This window comes from Numenius arquata, chromosome 6 (genome assembly GCF_964106895.1).
Source record: "Numenius arquata chromosome 6, bNumArq3.hap1.1, whole genome shotgun sequence".
NCBI classification, from domain to species: Eukaryota; Metazoa; Chordata; class Aves; order Charadriiformes; family Scolopacidae; genus Numenius; species Numenius arquata.
In genome coordinates this window covers 17,954,494-17,974,354 of record NC_133581.1, presented here as the reverse complement: position 1 = coordinate 17,974,354, position 19,861 = coordinate 17,954,494, and the positions used below count along the sequence as shown (strand labels likewise).

The following is a 19,861-nucleotide window of genomic DNA, read 5'->3' as shown; positions in this document are numbered from 1 at the left end:
GAAATGCACAGCTGCTCGCTGTTTGGCTTGCCTTCACATGAAGGATTTTTGAGAAATTGTATAATATTACAGCAGACTGGTCCTTGCCCCAGGTGTAGCTAGTTCTTCCTTTCTCATTGAGTCTGGCAGAGCACATTAATTTCATCATCATCTATAACAAAAAAAAAAAAAGTAAACACCAAGCATTAAAGAGGACAATAAGGATAACATTTAATTTTGAGGGAAAAGAAAAGAATATACTAAGGAACAGCTGTAACCAAGGGATTCTTCTCTAGAAACAAAAGCAAATTCTCAAGTGAAAAAGGTAACAGCGATGCTGCTGCTTTTTTAACTCTCAGTAACAGCCAAAATAATCCAAGGTGAGTGGGAAAGAGCATGGAGTTTCAAAACAAACAAAACCACAGTAACATATCCATACCGCTTCATACTAGTATCATAAACTACGAAGATGGTTGAATTACAAATGAAGATTGTCATAATATTATTTTTTTTTGCATTCAGCTTAGTTACAGCCAAAGGTATTTATGATCGATACTAAACAAAACATAAATCTACAAAGGAATCACCATAGCAGTTATAAGAAAATATGAACAAAACATGTAATGACAGAAAATTAAGAAAGCAGAGTGACTTGAGTATGGAGAAGCACAGAAAAAAACTCACAAATTTCCCAGCATATTAGGTTTCATGGTTTAGTCTACCAGAAAAAACAGGTTTGTGACATGAATAGTTGGCAAGCATCAGGATACGAAGAGCAGCAACAATCTCCTCGCACCATCAAGGGGGCAGATGAAGCATTCTACTATCATTGATTTTTCTCCACATAACAGATTTCTTTGGTTTTATGTTTCTTTGCTCCACCAGGAAAAAGCTACTCTATGCGATAAAGATACCAAATGCACATAAAACGTGAGTCAAAAGAATGTTACAATCTTGTCTTTGAATGAAATTATTATATGGATCTGTTAAGCCTGATTTAAGGCCTTCCTGTCTGATTTCTACCTCAATTTTCTAGGTGTGCTTGTGCCACAGTTCACACCCAGCTCTGTCCAAGTAGGACCACGTTCCTGCTACTTTAGTTCAGTGCTTCAGATACCTGCTTTTTGTCCAGAGCCCTGCACAAGACAGTGGCAAGTACTTCTCTTTTTTTCCCCAAAGGAAGATGTTATGGAGGTAACCAGATCTTTGGTCCAGAAGAAAGCTGCTTGCCTGCTTGTGCAGATAGATATCCACTCTGAATCAACTAGCCCAGAGAGATCTGGCTTCCCACTTGGTGTCAAAGCATGGCTAGGAGAGGGAACCAAAAAAACCCCACAAACCAAAACCCCAAACAAACCCCCACCAAACCCCCAACCCCTCTCCAACTCCAGCCCCCCCAACCCTCCCCCCAAAGAAACCCCAAACAAACCCCAGCACCACCTAACAAATCAGACAGGTGATGTTCCCGAAGCACAGGCTAAGGGAGATCCCTGCTGGCAAGACAATGAAATACACCATTTCCAAACATCATTCATCTGCTACCACAAATAGTTTCTTCTGCATCCGAACACCAAAAACATCGCACATTCACCTTGCTTTCAATTTGGCACAGCCTTTTGCTCCTAAAGACAGCGCTGCCCCACCCACGCAGCACAGACTGCACAAGAGCAGCTGTTTGGTGGTACAAAGGGGGAATTCAGTCTCCATTTCATCGTGTTTATCAAGCCTAAAAATTCCCGGTGTACTTGAATTATCATTCTGCTGAAGCAAGGCTGAGGGACCCATTTCTACAGCTTCTTCTATTGCAGAACAGCAGGAGAACGGGACCCAGTTGGTTTCCCACTTACTGACATCAGCTATTTTTGCTACCACATGTCAGGCATTAGATATCACCCCACTTACACAATAATTATATCAGGGAAATGATATATCTCACCTACTTATTGTAATCAGCGATACCACATTTGACAATCAGCCAATACTGGATACTTGTGTATTGAAAAGAAGGAGGAACAAAATAAAACAACACACCTTGTCTCAGCTTTTTTGTATGTTACATTAAACAACTACTGCAAAACTTCAACAACTACAAGTTTTGAGACAGAAACCAGAAATAATTCTTAACTATGGTGGACTATCATAAAGATACTTATGATTCACCTGGGGATAAACTAAGCTCAGAAAAATGTTAACAGCCGGATGAGAGAAACATTAACTTCCAGACCATAAAAATGACTAAGCAAAGAAAGCAAGAGAGAATTCGAATGAATATCCAATGAAGAACAACGTATTTTACAGGACACTGACATTATAAAGAGGTTCAATTTTCCTCTTACAAGTGACATACTTGAGAGCAATAGACATTTCCAGTGACTCAAAAAACAAATTTAATTGACACTTAGAATGAAGGAAAGCATACAGGTTTGTTGGTTTTTTTTTTTTAAAGAAAATTTATTACAAATCTGTAGGTTTACGAAAATATCCAAAAAACTGTCAAAGTAGTATGAAAAATGCTGTCATCCTATTCACAGTTACCAGTTTTCTCCAATAAACATAGCATACAAAAATTGATAGAAACCATGGCAATTCTTTTTGGTGACACAAGTTAGATATATGTAATGCTAACTCCCCTGCTGACAACTAAGATGCTGCTGGCAGCCAAACGGAGCGATTAAATTGCACTATTTTTGAAAACTGGAAGTTTGGATGAAAAGGCTATATACATATACACATACTGTATTTTACCACATGTACAGGTAACTCAGGGCAAACAAAACATGGCCCAGCACAATACTTAAAGTCCATAAAATCCCAGAGAGGCAGGGAATGCATATATATGGTATTAAGTTATTCTCTATGCTCTGGTTCCCATTTTCTTTTACATCTCAAACCCATTAAAGACCAATTGTTTTCCACTGTCATTTACAGAAAGGGTGAAGCTGATGTGCTGCTATACTGTCTTTTCAGACACAGAAAACATTAGCTGCACTGCATGCAGGCAAGTGATCTAAAAATGTAATGCAGTTAAAACATAATATAAAAGAGGGATCTTCAGAAGACTGTGGACTGAATTTACTGCAAATGACCTAAGACTTTAACCTCCCCTGAAAAACTGAGGCTAATGTGGCATTTCTGATGTCATTCACAGATAAATCCTAAGACACATGAATGAGGAAAGAACTGTCTTGATACGTTACATTCCTAAACTGAAGTACAGACTACTTTAAAAAAGCAGAAAGTTTCAAGTATGTCATGGATTAAATCCAAACCTGCCCTACAACTCTACCTCTGGGTAACCGGCTGCAATGGTTAGAAGCTGCAGCACAGACCACTGGTAACCATATTCTCAAATCCTTTAAACTGCACAGGACCTAGATGCCACAACTCAGAGCTGCAGTGTAGACCAGGCTTCAATGTAAGAAGCATAAAGGTTTTGAAGCAGCAAGATGAAACATTTCTGTTGCAATACTTGCTCAAGGTACTGGTATGATCTAAAAGGAAAAAAAGAAAAAAGAAAAAGAAAGAACCCCAAACAATTCTGTATAATTTAACTCTGGTTTTATCAGGTGCTTGAAGCTCCTTAGGCAGAGGACATCTGTGATTTCCTACCGATCAATCCTCCTTTTGCCAACAGCAACGTGGAAGAAATCAGCATCCGTTAAAAAACTACTCAGTGCATTTCATTCATTTTGCTGTTTCAACTTAAGTTGAAAAGCAGAGAATCAACAGTTATTCAAAGAACACTATGCTGCAGAAGAGCAAATAGAAATCAACAGTCTCTTATCACCAGAGCAAACAGGATGGAAGATGCAGAACTGAATTTACAGTGATTTCCTTCCCTGTGCAGACCAGATTAACCCTAGATTAACCAGGACTACCTGGAACATTTCTTAAAAGCCACCTGTTGGTAACAAGGTTGCCTCATTCTGCATTTACTGAAAACTTGATTTCTGAAACAATGTAATGAAACAGTCAAAATTCTTCATTCCAAAGAAGGGAAATATTTCATGTACATTCTTAGGCTTGAACCTTCAGGTTTGGGAAACGTTTTTCTAGATTGTCAGCAAGTGTCTGATCAGCCTCACGCAGAACTTCAAGGAAACTCTCCACCTGGAAATAAATTGTAAACACACACACAAAAAAAAAAATCAAAAAAAAAAATCAAAAAACCAAACTTCCATGGAACACAGAATTCTTATACTTCACATAGGGGGTCTTTCTACTCCTTTACCTTCCCACCAACAGCAGCCACCTTCCTCCTAAACCCCACAATTTCAGTTGGTCTAACTTTTGAAACATTATTGCCTTCCCCAAACTCTTATTTTGTTGTTTAAAAGGACACTAAGAAAAGCTCCCTATGAAAAATATTTAGAATAATTATTCTATAAAAAAGTACAGGACAAGTTTTCAGTTAGCATAAAATTGCAGGCATCCATTCATTTCAGCACAGTTTGACCCTTAAGTCAGGCGATGATCTAGGCAAAGCTCTGGCTGAAGTAAGCCAGACAAGACAGAGAGGGTAAAACTGTCCAGAATGGCGTATTCCCTGCGTCTGAGAAACTCACAACCTGCACACTCTGAAAGGCCTTGCTACCTGAGTAGTATTTTTTCAGTTATGTTAAAGATCTTGTCATATACTCACTGATGCGAAATACAGAGGTAAGAGGTTCTGAAATGCACAGGAACATGTCTGTTCATTTAAATGTCCCTGGTGTAGTCCTTCTAATGTATTTTCCTGGAAAATAAAATGAGAAATATAACTAGCATGTCATGAACAGTTGCGAGAAGAACAAACTCAAAATTGTGCACACAGCATCTACAGTATGTGCTTCATTCTCAAAAATGGGTAAAACAACCAGAACTTACAGTTCTCAGAGGACGCCAGACATAGCCAATACAAAACAGTGTGAAAGCTCACACACCAGAAGTCCCTTAACGTGAATGCTCTCATAATGAAGAAGTCTGGCTGAGGAGGCGAGTTTATATATTGGTACTCTTTCCTTTTCTTAAATAAATTGGCCTTAATTCAAAAGAAATGGTGACAAACACCTTTATTTTATAATACATAATTTTATATATTTATATATTTATGTTTAAATTATCATACAGAATCCTAGCCCTGAAGCCAAGCTACAGCTCAGAAAACCTGTGTCCCTGCCGTCTAACACACAAGCGGCTACTTGCCTTCTGATTAATTCTCTAATGAATTTTCAGTATGCAACTTCACTTGCCCAGAAAATCACCAACAGTAACGTCTTTTTTTTAGAATTTCGCTCATTCTTACCTTGGTCAGTTCTTGAAGCATATTGGAAAGTAATTCACAGCAAATATCCTTCAAAATTTTTAAATGGAAATCCTCCTCGTTTAGATCAGCCCTTCCAGTCTCTTGATGTTCAGACTCCTTTGAGTTATCAACAGATCTCTTCCCACAGCCCTCCATGTATTGTAAGATACGAATCAAGCTCCCAATCAGAGGCATATCTAATACAAAGTAACAAGAAAATGGTAGTTTAACACTGAAAATTTTTCCCCATGCTTTCAAGGCATTAGAATTTCGAAACACCGCAAGATTTTATACAAAAGCTATAGGAATGTATATTCTGACAGTGTTGTGTTTAATCAAAGACCGTTTTAAAGAAGCAAGGGGAAATGTAGTAGAAAACCCAAGCCATGGAAGCTAATCTGTATCTACAAAAAGTATAAGCCAGCGGTAAGGAATATAAGAAGGAAAACGTCTCTAGTAGTAACTCAGAGAGGCTAGCACGTGAAATTTGCATCCATATAATTCTATTTGATAAACCAAACAAAACGTCTTTCTGATGCAGGTGACCCTGACTCACATTCCCAAGAAAAGGCTTTTAATTCTAAAGACTTGTCAATGAATTGAAAAGTAACAAGTGATAAAGACGAGTTTAAATAAGGGCAGAATCTTCCTCTACTAAAAAAAAGTTACTACCAAGACATCATATTTTAGCAAACATGAATTCTGCAATTTTCATTAATTTACCCAATGGGGAAGACTGAACAGAATCTGCAAATTCTATTTCTGTAACTCTTCAGAGATATCCAGTAACCAAACTTTGAGCTAGCAGTGATTTTTAGAGTCACCGGTAAAGAGCCTTACTGTACTCAAACCTGTAACTGAATTCTTTGTTCTGAACTGATCTCTAGTAAACAGTAATAAATTAGCCACCTTCCATCTCACATAAAGTCAATTGTGAAAATAACTTTAAAAAAAAAAAAAAAAGAACAGAAAAAAGCAAGACTTGCTTTTCCTCATCTTGGTGTATTCCTGATCTGTCTGTGAAGCAAACATAGCAGACAGCACGGACAAAATAGAGGCCAATACAGTCTTCTGCTCCTGCACAATGATCGGTGGATCATCTGGCTGGCAAAGTTCATGGCAAATGAGGTCATAAAGCAAACTCCAAGTCTCTTTTCCCCCATCAGGAGCCTGCACTTGAGAAAGAAAGAAAGAGAACCCACCAACCCATCAAATTTAATCTAGGTACATGAATTATTTTTCTACCCATTAAATATCTGATGATCTAGAAGTTACTGCCCACCTTGATCCTATCATATGTAGCAATTCAAGTGTCTTACCGATAGCCTGAATACCCTCATCCACGGTGGTAAGGAGCTGCAAAATATGCATATAAACATCAAGTCCTTCCGGGTTATCTGACCTACACAGAACAAAAAAAACCCAAAACCAAATTAAAGATCTGATTACTGAGTTTATACTCTGTGTTTTGGACATACAGAAGACTATCCGCAATCACTGCCATTCTCTTTGCAAACAAACTAGTTGACTCATTTCAGATGGTAAATACAGGGAAATGTACCTGTCAAACAATGCAGCTCTCACCGAAATCAAGTTGTTCAGACACAGGCCTTAACAAGGCTGTAAGGAGTCTCCCCAGCCATGAAACCAAGAAGAAGTATCACATACCGGACTTGTTTGGCTGCTTCAAGTATACAAGGCACAATCTTAAAATCTGGAAGTTCTTCAGGGGAATCATCCACAGACGGTCCCACAGACCGACAAGTGCCATTTTTAATCCAGTTTAACATCAGTTCTTCATCTAGATCAAAGAGCTTGTCCACTACTTCACCCACTTTTACCAGCAATTCCACTGTACAAGAGAGAATGTATAAATTCCAACAAGACTAGAAACAAAGAGCAAAAACTAGCTCACAAAATGCAAATTTATAAAAGTATTCAGAGTAAATTAAGTGCTGAAATACATTAGCTTTGTTCACGACCTACTAATGGTTGCTATATTTATTTCCTTTTTGTGGCCAGATCAGGCGAAGAGTTGGATAAGTAGGGACTGTTGGAAAGCCCACAGACATCTTCTAACTTACCATGTCATTTATAAAGCAGGAACTTTATTCCACAAGGAGACTTCAGGTTCCTGAAAAGTCATAACTTCTGCTTCTGAAGTAAGACTTTCCAAGAGTTGTCCCTAAATATGCACTTCTCTGCTAACCTTACACCTGCCAATCTGCAATTTACTTAAGATCTGTGATTTCAATTGGACTGAGCAGGATTTCTGAGCGTTGTCATAAAAAACCCCACAACCAAGCTGAAAAAGTGAAATCGTTAGGATTCCTAGACAAATGGTAACTGTTTTTACAATTGAGTTGGATGTGAAAAATAAAGGCCATTCAAAATATTTCCATTATTAGGTGCTTAGTGTGGGTTTTGCTACGTTAGTGCTATGAGATTTGTGTACCACTGACTGCATACCCAAAGCCTGTGCAGTATTCTGCTGCCATTCAGAGTAACTGAATCATTCCTCAAGTATGGTAGTTTTTAAAATGGAAAATACGTATCTGATTTGAAAAAAAAAATTAAATGAGGTCCTATTTCAAGGATCAAAACTGACGTATGCATATCCTTGAATGAGGACTGTGTCCTTTCTTTTACTGTACCAAATAACAACTTCTTCTATCACACTTATTTTTATTCCCCCATAGTTTTCTTCTTCATCTATGGGTGCTTTTCTGTGTGGTTTTACATTTGCAGACCAACAAAGGGAGGACAAGTTTACTTTGGTGTCCTTTAAATTCATGAGGTTTACTTTAAAGAAATTCTGTATTCCCAATTGAAAATATTTGTCCTTGAAAATGCATACTTCAGTTCTTATTTTTTTCTGCTAACACCCACGGATTCCCAACTTGTTTTGGCAACTTACCATTTGTAGAGCTGGACATGATAAAGCAAACACAGTCATACACAGAAGGGTTTTCTCGGATTCTCTCAACCCAGACATTGGCCACCTCAGGCTGGGAGAGGCAAGTTAACAACAACCTAGACAAGAATTGCCCATTTAACAAATCAGAAGCCAATTCACTGATTTTAGCTGTACAAGTATAAATAGTTTTAGCTCTACAAGTGTAAATCCAAACCAATGAGAATGATGTGACAGAAACAGGAATCTTGCTCACAGCAAATCAATTCCAGAACAACGGGGAAATGACAAAAAGATAGGATGAGAGGATAATAAAATAGTGAGCCAACTTGTCAATTTTCTTCCCAGGCCTCAGAACATAACAGAACTACACTAATGATGCATTAATTTCTGAGGTGTCCTACCTGCTTGTTTCCAGAAGAGTTGGAGAGTCTGAATCACACAAACGTTGAAGTAACACTTGGCTATAAGGAGAAAAACCAAGATTAGATTAGTAAATCATAGAATCGTTTAGGTTGGAAGGGACATTTAAAGGTCATCTAATCCAACCCCCCCTCCCCACCTAGTGAGCAGGGACATCTTCAACTAGGTTGCTCTGAGCCCCATTCAACCTGACTTTGAATGTTTTCAGGGATGGCGCATCTGCCACCTCTCTGGGCAACCTGTTTTAGTGTTTTACCACCCTTACTGTAAAGAATTTCTTCCTTGAATCTCATCTGAATCTATCCTCTTTTAATTTAAAACCATTACCTCCTGTCCTATTGCAACAGGGCCTGCTAAAAAGTCTGTTCCCATCTTTCTTATAAGGCCCCTTTAAGTACTGAAAAACCGCAATAAGGTCTCCCTGGAGCCTTCTCTTCTCCAGGCTGAACAACCCCAACTCTCTCAGACTGTACTCATAGAAGTGCTCCAGCCCTCCGATCATCTTCGTGGCCCTGCTCTGGACCCACTCCAACAGGTCCATATCATTCCTGTGCTGAGGACTCCAGAGCTGGATGCAGTACTCCAGGTGGGGTCTCACCAGAGTGGAATAGAGGTGCAGAACCACCTCCCTCAACCTGCTGGCCATGCTTCTTTCGATGCAGCCCAGCATATGGTTGACCTTCTGGGCTGCGAGCACACATTGCCAGCTCATGCCCAGTTTTTCATCCACCAGTACCCCCAAGTCCTTCTTGGCAGGGCTTCTCTCAATCCCTTCATCCCCCAGTCTGTCTTGATACTGTTGCGTTGCCCCGCATGCAACACGGGGTGCAAATACGGTGCGTTGCCCCCACCAAGGTGCAGGACCCTGCACTTGGCCTTGTTGAACCTCACAAAGTTCACCCGGCTCCACTTCTTGAGCTTGTCCAGGTCCCTCTGGATGGCATCCCATCCCTCAGGTGTGTCAACCGCACCACTCAGCTTGGAATCATCTGCAAACTTGTTGAGGGGATACTCAATTCCACTGTCCATGTTGTTGATGAATACATTAAACAGTACTGGCCCCCAATATGGACCCCTGAGGGACAGGACTCATCACTGATCTCCGTCTGGACATTGAGCCATTGACCACTACCCTCTGTATGCCACCATCCAACCAATTCCCCATCCACAAAACAGTCCACCTATCAAATCCATATCTCTCTCCATATTCAGAGATAGGGTCCTCTCTGAATCTTGTGACTTAATCAGAGGGTCTCCCTGACAGTTTTGTCTGACCCTGCCCTCTATGCAGTAAATAACCAAATCAATCTTGCCATCCAATCTTGATAAACCACTGTTACCACATTTACCAACAAACTTTGTTAAATCTCTGGTTGATATCAATAAATATATTGCTGCTTCTCTCTTACACGTGAAGTACATCACTCCATCCATGAGAAACTTATATTTCATGATTGCGAGTCCGAAAAGCAGCACTTGTGCATGTATAAAACACACATACACTTACCCCAGATTCTCATCTTTACTAATGGACATGCATATGTCTTGGAAACAGGCCATATTTCCTAATATTCCCACACAGATTTCCTGAAAAGTCAAAACACAGTGTAATTAAGCAACTGCAACATAGTTCACAATTTTGTTTCCACAGCCCTAAGACAAAAGTAAGAAAGGTTCAAAGATGTTTTCCAGTTTGATTTCCAAGTTCTTACGACCCACTGGTTTCAAGACAGAGATACAGATTTTTTTCTACAGGACGCCATTAGGCTAGCCTAAAATATACTCATGACAGGTACTATTCAGATATTTGAGTGTTCCATAAAAGCAAACACATGTTGAAATCAACTTTGCTTGCATATTCCATGCATGCTGTTTTGAAGATAATCTGGAATCCCTACTACTAAAGCAATGCAGAGTCCCAAGAACAAAAATATCACCACGTAAGTGCCCTCACAGGTATTTACTTCCTCCCAAAAGAAAGGAGTCTTAATATAAGCTTCCAGTAAAGCCCTAAAAAAAAAAGTAAAGTAAAAATTTTCTGATTGTAGTTTTTTTAAAAAAAAAAAACAAAACAACAAACCCAACAAAACACCCAACCAAACAAAACCAAAAGCAGTGCATCCCATTAGGATATTCATGCCTAGACAATCATGCTCCTATAAAGGGGATTGTGAGAGCTCTGAAACACCTGCAGGTGACCGGTGCTAACACAGAAAGTCTTGGGAATCTCTCATTTTCAGCAACTTTAAGATGGAAATCAACCCTCAGTGCTCAAGGTTAACTTTGTAATTAACATCCTATCACCTCTGCCAAACTACAGCAGACACTATTTCAAGAAAGTGGCCATGACAGCCGATTTGCGTTGACTTCCAAATTTTGGTTGTACTTTCAAAAGACAAAGTACTGAACTTTCAAAGACTTATGTGTCTCTAGTCATCTCCTGAAGTAAAGCTTCTGATAACTTCAGAGAAACGGGAGTTATACCAACACTGAATACCTTTCAAAACCCTGTCTTGAATCCTAAATGCCAGCGCACTGTGTAATACAAGCTCTGAAACAATGACATCAAAAAAAAAGGGGAAGAAAAAAAATATCCATTAAGTACTGGTGTCTAACGGTTCCCAGCCACTAACATTACTTTTATAGGTCTGACTAAATAAATTCATGATCATTTCTGTTCAATAATCATGAAACAAGTAATGAGAAAAGAAAGCCAGTTGTATTGGGTTTGTGTGACAAGGTTTTGGTAGCAAGGGGGAGCTGCAGAGGTAACTTCTGTGAGAAGATGACAGAAGTTTCCCCCGTGTCCAAAAGAGCCCATTCCAGTGGGCTCCAAGGCAGACCCACCACTGGCCAAAACTAAGCCCATCAGGAATGGTAGTAGAACCTCTGTGGTAACACATTTAAGAAGGGGGAAAAAACTGCTGTGCAACAGCAGCTGGAAGAGAGGAGTAAGAACATGTGAGAACAACAACTCTGCAGACACCAAGGTCGGTGAAGAAGGAGGGGAAGGAGGTGCTCCAGGTGCAGGAGCAGAGATTCCCCTGCAGCCCATGGTGAAGTCCATGGTGAGGCAGGCTGTCCCCCTGCAGACATGGAGGTTACTGGTGGAGCAGGAGATACCCATCTGCAGCCTGTGGAGAACCCCATGCTGGAGCACGTGGATGAGCACAAAGGAGGCTGCAACCCCATGGGAAGCCCGCACTGGAGCAGGCTCCTGGCAGGACCCGTGGAGAGAAGAGCCCACACTTGAGCAGGTTTGCTGGCAGGAGTTGTGACCTTGTGGGGGACTCATGCTGGAGCAGCCTGTTCCTTAAGGACTGCACCCCATGAAAGGGACCCATGTTAAAGACCCATGTTAGAGAAGTTTGTGAAGGACTGTCTCCCATGGGAGGGACCCCGCACTGGAGCAGGGGAAGAGTGTGAGAATGAAGGATCGGCAGAGGCAACGTGATGAACTGACCACAACTCCCATTCCCCATCCCCCTGTGCCACTTGTGGGGAGGAGGCAGAGAACTCGAGAGTAAAGTTAAGCCCAGGAAGAAGGGACGGGTGGGCAGAAGGTGTTTTAAGATTTAGTTTTTAATTTTCATCATCCTACTCTGATGAGTAGGATAATGATATTTTATTGGTAATAAATTAAACTAATTTCCTCAAGTCAAGTCTGTTATGCCCGTGATACTAACTGGTGAATGATCTCTCCCTGTCCCTATCTTGGCCCACGAGCCTTTTGTTATATTTTCTCTCCCTGATCCAGTTGAGGAAGAGGAGTGACAGAGTGGCTTTAATGGGCCCCTGACATCCAGCTGAGGTCAACCCACCACAGCCAGACTTTACTGTTTTTTATAGCAAGCCTTAAAACTGGGTTTGATAAACTTAGTCCTTCATCAATAATGACATATACCAGCTTCAGCATCACTGAAATACTCACTGAGTAGACCATATTAAAAACTCAGCGAAAAAGCATTTTAAAGTTTGATTTTGTGTTTTCTCCTCATTCCCCTAACCTATTCAAACATGCAACAGGAGGAGGAGGGAGGTATGTGCAAATGCATGCACAGAGCTATCTACTACTGCTGCTAATATGGGACAGCTTTTTGACAGCCCATACTTACAGTGAGGCGAGGGCATTTTGACTTGGCAAAAACTCCCATGAATATATCAGGGGCGTTGAACTCCTGAAGAAATGAAGCGACATCCTGTGAGAAGTGAATAGAGAAGTAAATGAACTTCTACAATTTCCAAACACAAACCAAAACCTTTTCTCACAGCACAAGGACTAGATCAAAGAGATGTCAAACTCACTACAAGAGAACAGTTATTTCTCAACAGTTAATACCAATAATCCTTGCTTTTCGGTGAGAGAAGATCAGCAAGCCCCTATGGTAATTCAGGATGTCAGTGATTTGCTACACAACGAGCCAAAAAGCCACATTTAGCTTCTTTCGCTCTCTGTTTCAACATGGGGTCAGAGATGCTAAATTAGAATTCAGCAAATACCAGGGAAGGGATTACCATTAGCACTTGATCAGAGCATATAAAAGACCAAATCTCCTCATTTTACCACATTAAACCTCAAGATTAGTCCTCTGTTCAGGAGTAAGGGACACATCTTCTACGTTTATTTAAAATATCTAGCAAAAAGCTGGGGAGTAAAATAATAATAATAATGAAATATATATATCTCACTTGATAATTTGTTCCAGCATTTTATAATGTTGAGCAAAATACCAAAAAGTTATGTTAGATTTCCACTGTATGTCTGTAGCTAAAGTTTAAAAGGTTGTTTATCTGTCAGAGAAAACTAGGCTTACTAGCAGGTTGCATCACAATTGCTAGAGGAAAACATGCCTATTTAGAGACAGCATCAGTATTATCTCCATAATCAAACTGCTGAAGGTACAAGCTATGTACCTGAGGTAACTTCAGCTGCAGCTAAGGAACTGTTTTCTAATAGCTCCAAGCTTTGGTTCAACTCCTGCACCTACTACAAAAAAACAGCAGGTGTGAATATGGCCTTATTTATGCCAGCTGACCCTAAGCAACAGCACCGCATGATCCACTAGAAACCAGGGAGAAGGCCTGGCATACCACTTTGTTTCTTTAGCATTTAGACACAGCTCTGCTTTTATATCCTCAAACAGTAGCACGGCGTCCAGCAGCTAGGATACAACAGAAGGCCTGCTTTTGCAAACTCGGACCTAAGAGTGCACACCATGTACTTGCTCATCTTGAAAAGCAGCCTTTGTGATGCCAATTCACCACACCTGCTCTGCCTAATGACTCACAGGACGCTGTTAGCCAAACCAGAGAATAAGCAATACCCTCGAAATCAGAAAGCTGCCGGAACCCATTTAACTCTGCGTCTTCTCCCACTGCCAGAAGGATTTTGACTGAACACACTCAGCAACAGAAACTGGGCAGAAGCCTCCTGGAGCTGTGAACCACCCTCAAGGACTGACTCCTGCATGTTGCTCCTACCTCGTCCATTGACATGTCCCACACTTTGCAGATGTCATTCTCCATCTCTTCGTCCAGCTCTGTCTGGATTCCCTCGGGGCTCACGGCGGGCTCCGTCTTCTCGGGGCTAATGACCTGAGGGAAAACGAAGCGGGGGGCGGGGGGGGGACACGGGGGTACGTGAGCTACGACCGAGAAATACCATGAAACTCTAACAACGACCTATCGCTTCACTCAGAGTTTAAATAAACCTCACACACAAGTAGGAAACCGGCGTGTCGTGTGTGCCCCCCCGTTAAGGGCCGCACCGCACCCGCCAGGCGCCGACCGCTACCGGGCCCGCCGGCCTCTCCCCTCACGGCGCCCCCGCTCCCCCAGGCCCGCACCTCGATGAGGCGGGTGAGGATGCTGAACAGCCAGTGCTTGCTGTACACCGTGTTCCCCACCGCGTCGTCGCCGCCGCCGCCCCCCTCCTCCTCCTCGCTGGAGGGCGGCGAGGGGTTACGGTCCATGGCGGCCCGCCACCGCCGCCTCAACCGCGTCGGCGCCAACGAGGCGGCGGCCAGAGCGGCGCCCGGGCACCGCCCCACAGCGCCCCCTGTCGGGGTGGGGCGCCGGGAGGTCACCGCAGGCCGCGCCGGGACTCGATCGCCGCCGCCCCTTCCGCGGAAAGTAGCCCCCGGGAAACCGAGGAGCCAGCGGATACCCCGCCCCTTGGCAGCGCCGGTGCTCCCCTCCGTGATGCTCTGACGACGCCCCGCGGGGACGGAACCGGGACAGAGGCTTCAGACCCCAACCCCAGCAGGAAAAAAGGCAGTGGCGAGCGGGAGCGGTTTTTGGGAAGGTTTCTTTATTCGGCTGCACAGAGGGGGTGTAACAGAGCAGCAGACATGGCCCCCGAGGGGGCAGCATCAGTATTTGCTGGGGAGGCCCGCAGGTCTGTAGCGGTTGGGGTCCCCCCCACTTCTGCCCCACTCGTTTGCCTCCTGGTCAGCACGGGTGTCCTCGGCTCCTCGGCCGCTCACGTCGCTTTGCCATCTTTCCCGGGCGTCACTAGCGGGGAGAAAAAAGGACACCTGAACCAACCAGCATTTAACTCCACTTTGTGTTGGTTTCCTCACTCGTATAAAACTAGCTTTCCCACAGGGCTGCTCAAAGTGAGATGCACGCACGTTACCAGTCCTTGTCTGACAACCACTGTGGAAGTCATGACACAGTGGAATCCAGGACACTGTGGAACCCATAATTTTGTCAGGAAACAAACCAGCAAGGAAAGAGAGTTCCTTACTAGGAATATAATTCTTATAGGAAGAAATTCTTATAGTTCCTTATAGGAAGAAATTCTTTACTGTGAGGGTAGTGAGACACTGGAACAGGTTGCCCAGAGCAGTTGTGGATGCCCCATCCCTGGAAGTGTTCAGGACCAGGCTGGGTGGGGCTTTGAGCAACCTGCTCTAGTGGGAGGTGTCCCTGCCCATGGCAGGGGGGGTTGAAACTAGATGATCTCTAAGGTCCCTTCCAACCTGAACCATTCTACGATTCTATCACCAGAAGTGCAGAGGTAAGGAATCTGCCTTCTTGGGAGGACAAGACAAAAAGCCCACGCTCATGTGGGAGGAGAGGCACCATTCCTATAGAGACAGGCTCTTCAGACATCAACCGCTTCCCCTCTACTGTCGTCCTAGATCAAAAGCTGAGTAAAAGTCAGAAAGGACTTCACTCTAACTGAACTGCTTGGAACCCTAGTAACTCACTGTTAACAAGCCAAATATGCTTCATTACCTGATCACTTTAGCTGCCCAAGCACCGCCAGGTCCTCTTTGGGCAGCATCATAATTCCCACGAGCATGGAAATATTTGTCAGCACCTATATAATTCGCCTCGCGCATGTCCTTGTATGCTCTGAACATATCCCATGCCCCTGAAAAAAGCAGAGACACAGACATGATGTTGACTTTAAAGAGTTATCCCAGAAACAGTTAAGCACCATTTCAGCCAGGAGCTGAATGACCCAAGGAGCAGTAACACAGAGAGGCACTTCTCCACATTGGCCTTTGGGCTGACCCCACAGAAAGGGCCTGTCAGGGCTGATCAAGGCCCTCTTCCAGCAGCAGAAACCAGCCGAGTCCCTCATGTGGACCTGCAGAACTCCCATCTCCGAAGACTGTGTCCATTGACTGCTGCTAACCTGTGCTCGGGGTGAGGTTCCTGGGAGACAGGCCCATGGTAACAGCAGCTTACCTCTCGCTGCATCCCAGGCAAATCGTCCACCTTCGAATATTGGTGACATGTCAGCACTTGCACATAGAAGAGAGAGCAACACGAGGTAGACAAAGAGCTTCATGGTTCCCAGCACAAGCCTGGCACGGAGCTGTGAGACAACCAGAGAGATGAGCAGTTCTGGAGCACCCTTGAAAGACTGCTGACATCGCATCCATAACATCTCCAGCTGTGCCTGGGCAGCTGCCCCAGCGCTAGTGGCTAGCCCAGGAACATGCTTCTCCCCCCACAAGGACTGATGCCCTCAGTGCAACCACAAGCTCAGCTAAGAGCTCCACAACAGAGGCAGATGGACACGACAAACTTGCATTTTAGCATTCCCTGCTGCTCCCATCATAAGTACAGAGAAGCCTCACATGCTAAAGCATTAGTCCTGTTCCCAAATACCAGCCGAAAACACTGCATATAGCTCACAAATTCAGAATATCACTCACCACTGCAGAAAGGCAAAGCCAAAGGAGATGGAGCTTGTCTTGTGTGCTCTCAGACAGGGTATTTATAAGCGATACAAACATATCACAAGAGGAAACTGGAAAGGATACTACCCATGGCTGGGAATTCCCCCCCCCTCCACTTCCAACACAGAAATCATTACAGTAAGTCTGTCCTTGTCCTGACTGAAAGTTCAAAGCTCCTCTTACACAATTTTTTAGAAAGTTTGTGGTGATTCTTCAGCTGTCCACAGGACTATTTGCTCCTCATAACAAGCAGGCTGAGGAACTGCCTCGAAGACTGAAGTGCTCTGTGTGCTAGAAGTGTTAGAGCTGGCATAATGTTCGGCTCTTGTCCTTGACAGAGCTTGGGGAAGAAGGTGCCTGATGGTCTGCGCTGTATGTTGAAGCACAAGGCTGGGCCTGTGCCTGCACAAAAGGAACAGACAGCTGCCTTTCCAGAACAGCTGGAGGAACTGCTCAGTGAAATTCCCATGTGTGCTGGGATGACAAGATGGATCCCAGAGCTGATGGAATGCAAAATGTGAAGCGTCGCTCTTAACTCCATTGCAAAGCAAACCGCATGCAGCTACATCCCTGCTGACAGTGCTTTAAGATAGCGTACACACATGCCACTGTAAGGAAGGCCTGAATGGTTCATCCTGCCTTTGCTGGCTCCCACAGATCCTTCTCAAGGGACTTCCAGCCATCCTGCTGCAACACCAGCACAGTGGGGCTCAAGTGGACTAAACTAAGGAGAGCTTTGATGCAACAGGAAACATTTTACCTAAGGGGAAGTTCAGATCCATACAGCCACAACTCTGCTAGGTTATAAGATTGATATATTAACTGTCAGGCTCTACTGGCATAATTCACAATTTGAGCACCACCGTGCAGGACCCTCCTTGCTTCCCCTGGTTAACAGCTGACACAACTGTTTCCCCTGCAGAAAGCTCTGGGTTTGAGTGCAGTTGCACTGTAGAATGAACGTGTGGAATCTCTCCCCGTTGTGGGCTCTTATACGTGATTTAGCACGTCTAAGAGAGCTTCTTCAAATTCTCTGCGGAAGAGGTTTGTGTAGTTGCCCCATTCACAACTCTGTCACGTTTAACAATTAGCCACTGGAGCTGAAGGGCAGAGGCATGAGTAAAAGAGGTACAAGAACAAACTGAGCTAATAAAGTGCTAGCAGCTGGCTTCCTTGGGCATCACCAGACTTCAAACAAGAATCTAGCTTAGGGGAAGAAGAGACATTTTCCCCAGACAGGCCTGGAGCAGCAGGACAGATGTTCTCTAGTACACTTCATCTCTGAATGGAACAATTTGAGATGAGAATCTAAACCCGTGGACAAGGAAACCTTGCAAAATAAGCAGCGGGCCAGACATAATTTTGTCCCCCGCCACTCATGAACTTGATGCTTAATAGTGTAACAGCTCAGTTACTGCAGAGACTGGAGCACTGAGTTTTGATGCAACTGTGTTCATGTCCTAGTGATGACTTACACTCTACGGTACACATCAGCTCCAGTGCCTTCTCTGCTGGCTGCAAGTAGCCCTATCTGTCACCTTTCTGGTTTTGATTTAAAAAAAAAAAAAGAGACTAGGAAATTATTCCTGTAAATTGGGATACAGGCTCACTAATGCACGTGCCATTTTGCCCAGGAACCTAGAACAGAGCATTGTCTTTAAAACTGACTTAAGGAACGTTTCCCTACAAGAGCTCAGAGATTTTTGGACCATAGAGGATATTTCTGAGTCTTCCAATGCTGTCTGATGTGTTTCACATTCTCTCCAAAGCAAAATTGTCTGCAAAGAGCACAAACATTATGATAATTGCAAGAAGGCAGGTTCTGGAGAGGATATTTGGAAGACCCGGGATTGCATCCCCTTGTCTCCCAGAAGGAGGGCAGCAGCAGTTCCGACAATGCTGGACCTCCCTCCGGTAACTGAGGTAAAGCACCAGCTTTGTCCTCCAGCCAGGAACAGCCTGACCACTGTTTTCCCATATCCTCTTGGCCTGCTTTCTGGGTCACAGACCTTGGCCCGCAGAAACAAGCTGCAGCCAAAACTGTCTCTTTTGCAACAGAAATTGGAAAGCTGCCTCTGAGCACGCAGAAGGGTGTGAATGGAGTACTTCTTTCTGGCCTAGCACTAAAACATGGGCTGCATGTGCCCTCTAGGTAAATGTAACACATATAGGGATCCCTGGGAGACCGTTTTCTAGGTTTGTTCATTCTGATATAGTTAACATAAAAGGCAACCTCAAACTGTTTGCCCTTTAATTCTAAATATCTATAAATGCAAGCCACATTCTGCAAACATTCTGCAATGTGGGCATTTTGCAATCTAAGTAAGTCTCAGATTGAGAAAGAGGACTAGGTGAATTCCCAGCTCAGGCACAATAATAGATGCAGTTATTCCTTATTCTGGGAAGTAACAGCACCTTATCTAAGTTTACACTGGCAATAATTCACCTCAGGAGCTTCGCCATGATGCTGTATGGAACATTTACCAGCATTGGTCTCAGGCTTATAGACATGTAGAACCACTGCAAACTTGGCCCCTCTTCAAGAAACAGATTGCACATGCAGACATTTATCTTAAATAAAATTTACTTCCCCGTGGGTTTTGATGACAATTCTAACAGTGAAATAATGTTTTGAGGCAGGTATGAGGCTTTTATACACTTTTTTTGGGGGGTATGGAGGGGAGAGGGGTACAGGACAGGGACAATGAACAACACCAGCAAGACCACTGCCACCACAGCTTCTATTTAAAGTTGCTCCAGGCAAAGCCCCCTTTATTCCCCTCTGCTTTTCAAGGGTTCCCTCCACCAACAGTCAGTCACCAAACCCAAAGATGAGCTGCAGCTCATCTGCTCCAGCGCAGGCTGGCTTAAACTGTCAGTGGTGTACACTGAGCTGGTTGACAAGAGCTGGTAGGGGCCACAGCTTTAGATGATGGCATTACTCTGTACAACTGTAACTTCTAAGCAGATGACCATTTCATTTCACACTCCCTTCACCTCATCCATATGAGATGAAAACACACGTATCAAGAATAGGAAACAGTGATTTTCCAACTCTTCTTC

General features: G+C 43.4%; 2 protein-coding genes across 2 annotated transcripts; both read right to left on the bottom strand.

Moving 5' to 3' along the window:
* Nucleotides 1-2,027: 2,027 nt before the first annotated feature.
* On the bottom strand, nucleotides 2,028-14,597 carry SAAL1 (serum amyloid A like 1). Its single transcript, XM_074149349.1, has 12 exons — nucleotides 14,447-14,597; nucleotides 14,082-14,195; nucleotides 12,716-12,799; nucleotides 10,108-10,187; nucleotides 8,582-8,641; nucleotides 8,181-8,296; nucleotides 6,932-7,115; nucleotides 6,583-6,665; nucleotides 6,250-6,438; nucleotides 5,264-5,460; nucleotides 4,622-4,714; nucleotides 2,028-4,089 (listed from the first exon to the last, which is right to left on the bottom strand). Exons 1-12 carry the CDS (start codon nucleotides 14,570-14,572, stop codon nucleotides 3,997-3,999), a joined length of 1,419 nt encoding a protein of 472 aa, XP_074005450.1. The 5' UTR covers nucleotides 14,573-14,597; the 3' UTR covers nucleotides 2,028-3,996.
* Nucleotides 14,598-14,889: 292 nt separating this feature from the next.
* LOC141465268 (serum amyloid A protein-like) lies at nucleotides 14,890-16,425 on the bottom strand. Its single transcript, XM_074148614.1, has 3 exons — nucleotides 16,302-16,425; nucleotides 15,843-15,981; nucleotides 14,890-15,113 (listed from the first exon to the last, which is right to left on the bottom strand). Exons 1-3 carry the CDS (start codon nucleotides 16,402-16,404, stop codon nucleotides 14,972-14,974), a joined length of 384 nt encoding a protein of 127 aa, XP_074004715.1. The 5' UTR covers nucleotides 16,405-16,425; the 3' UTR covers nucleotides 14,890-14,971.
* Between the last annotated feature and the right edge of the window lie 3,436 nt (nucleotides 16,426-19,861).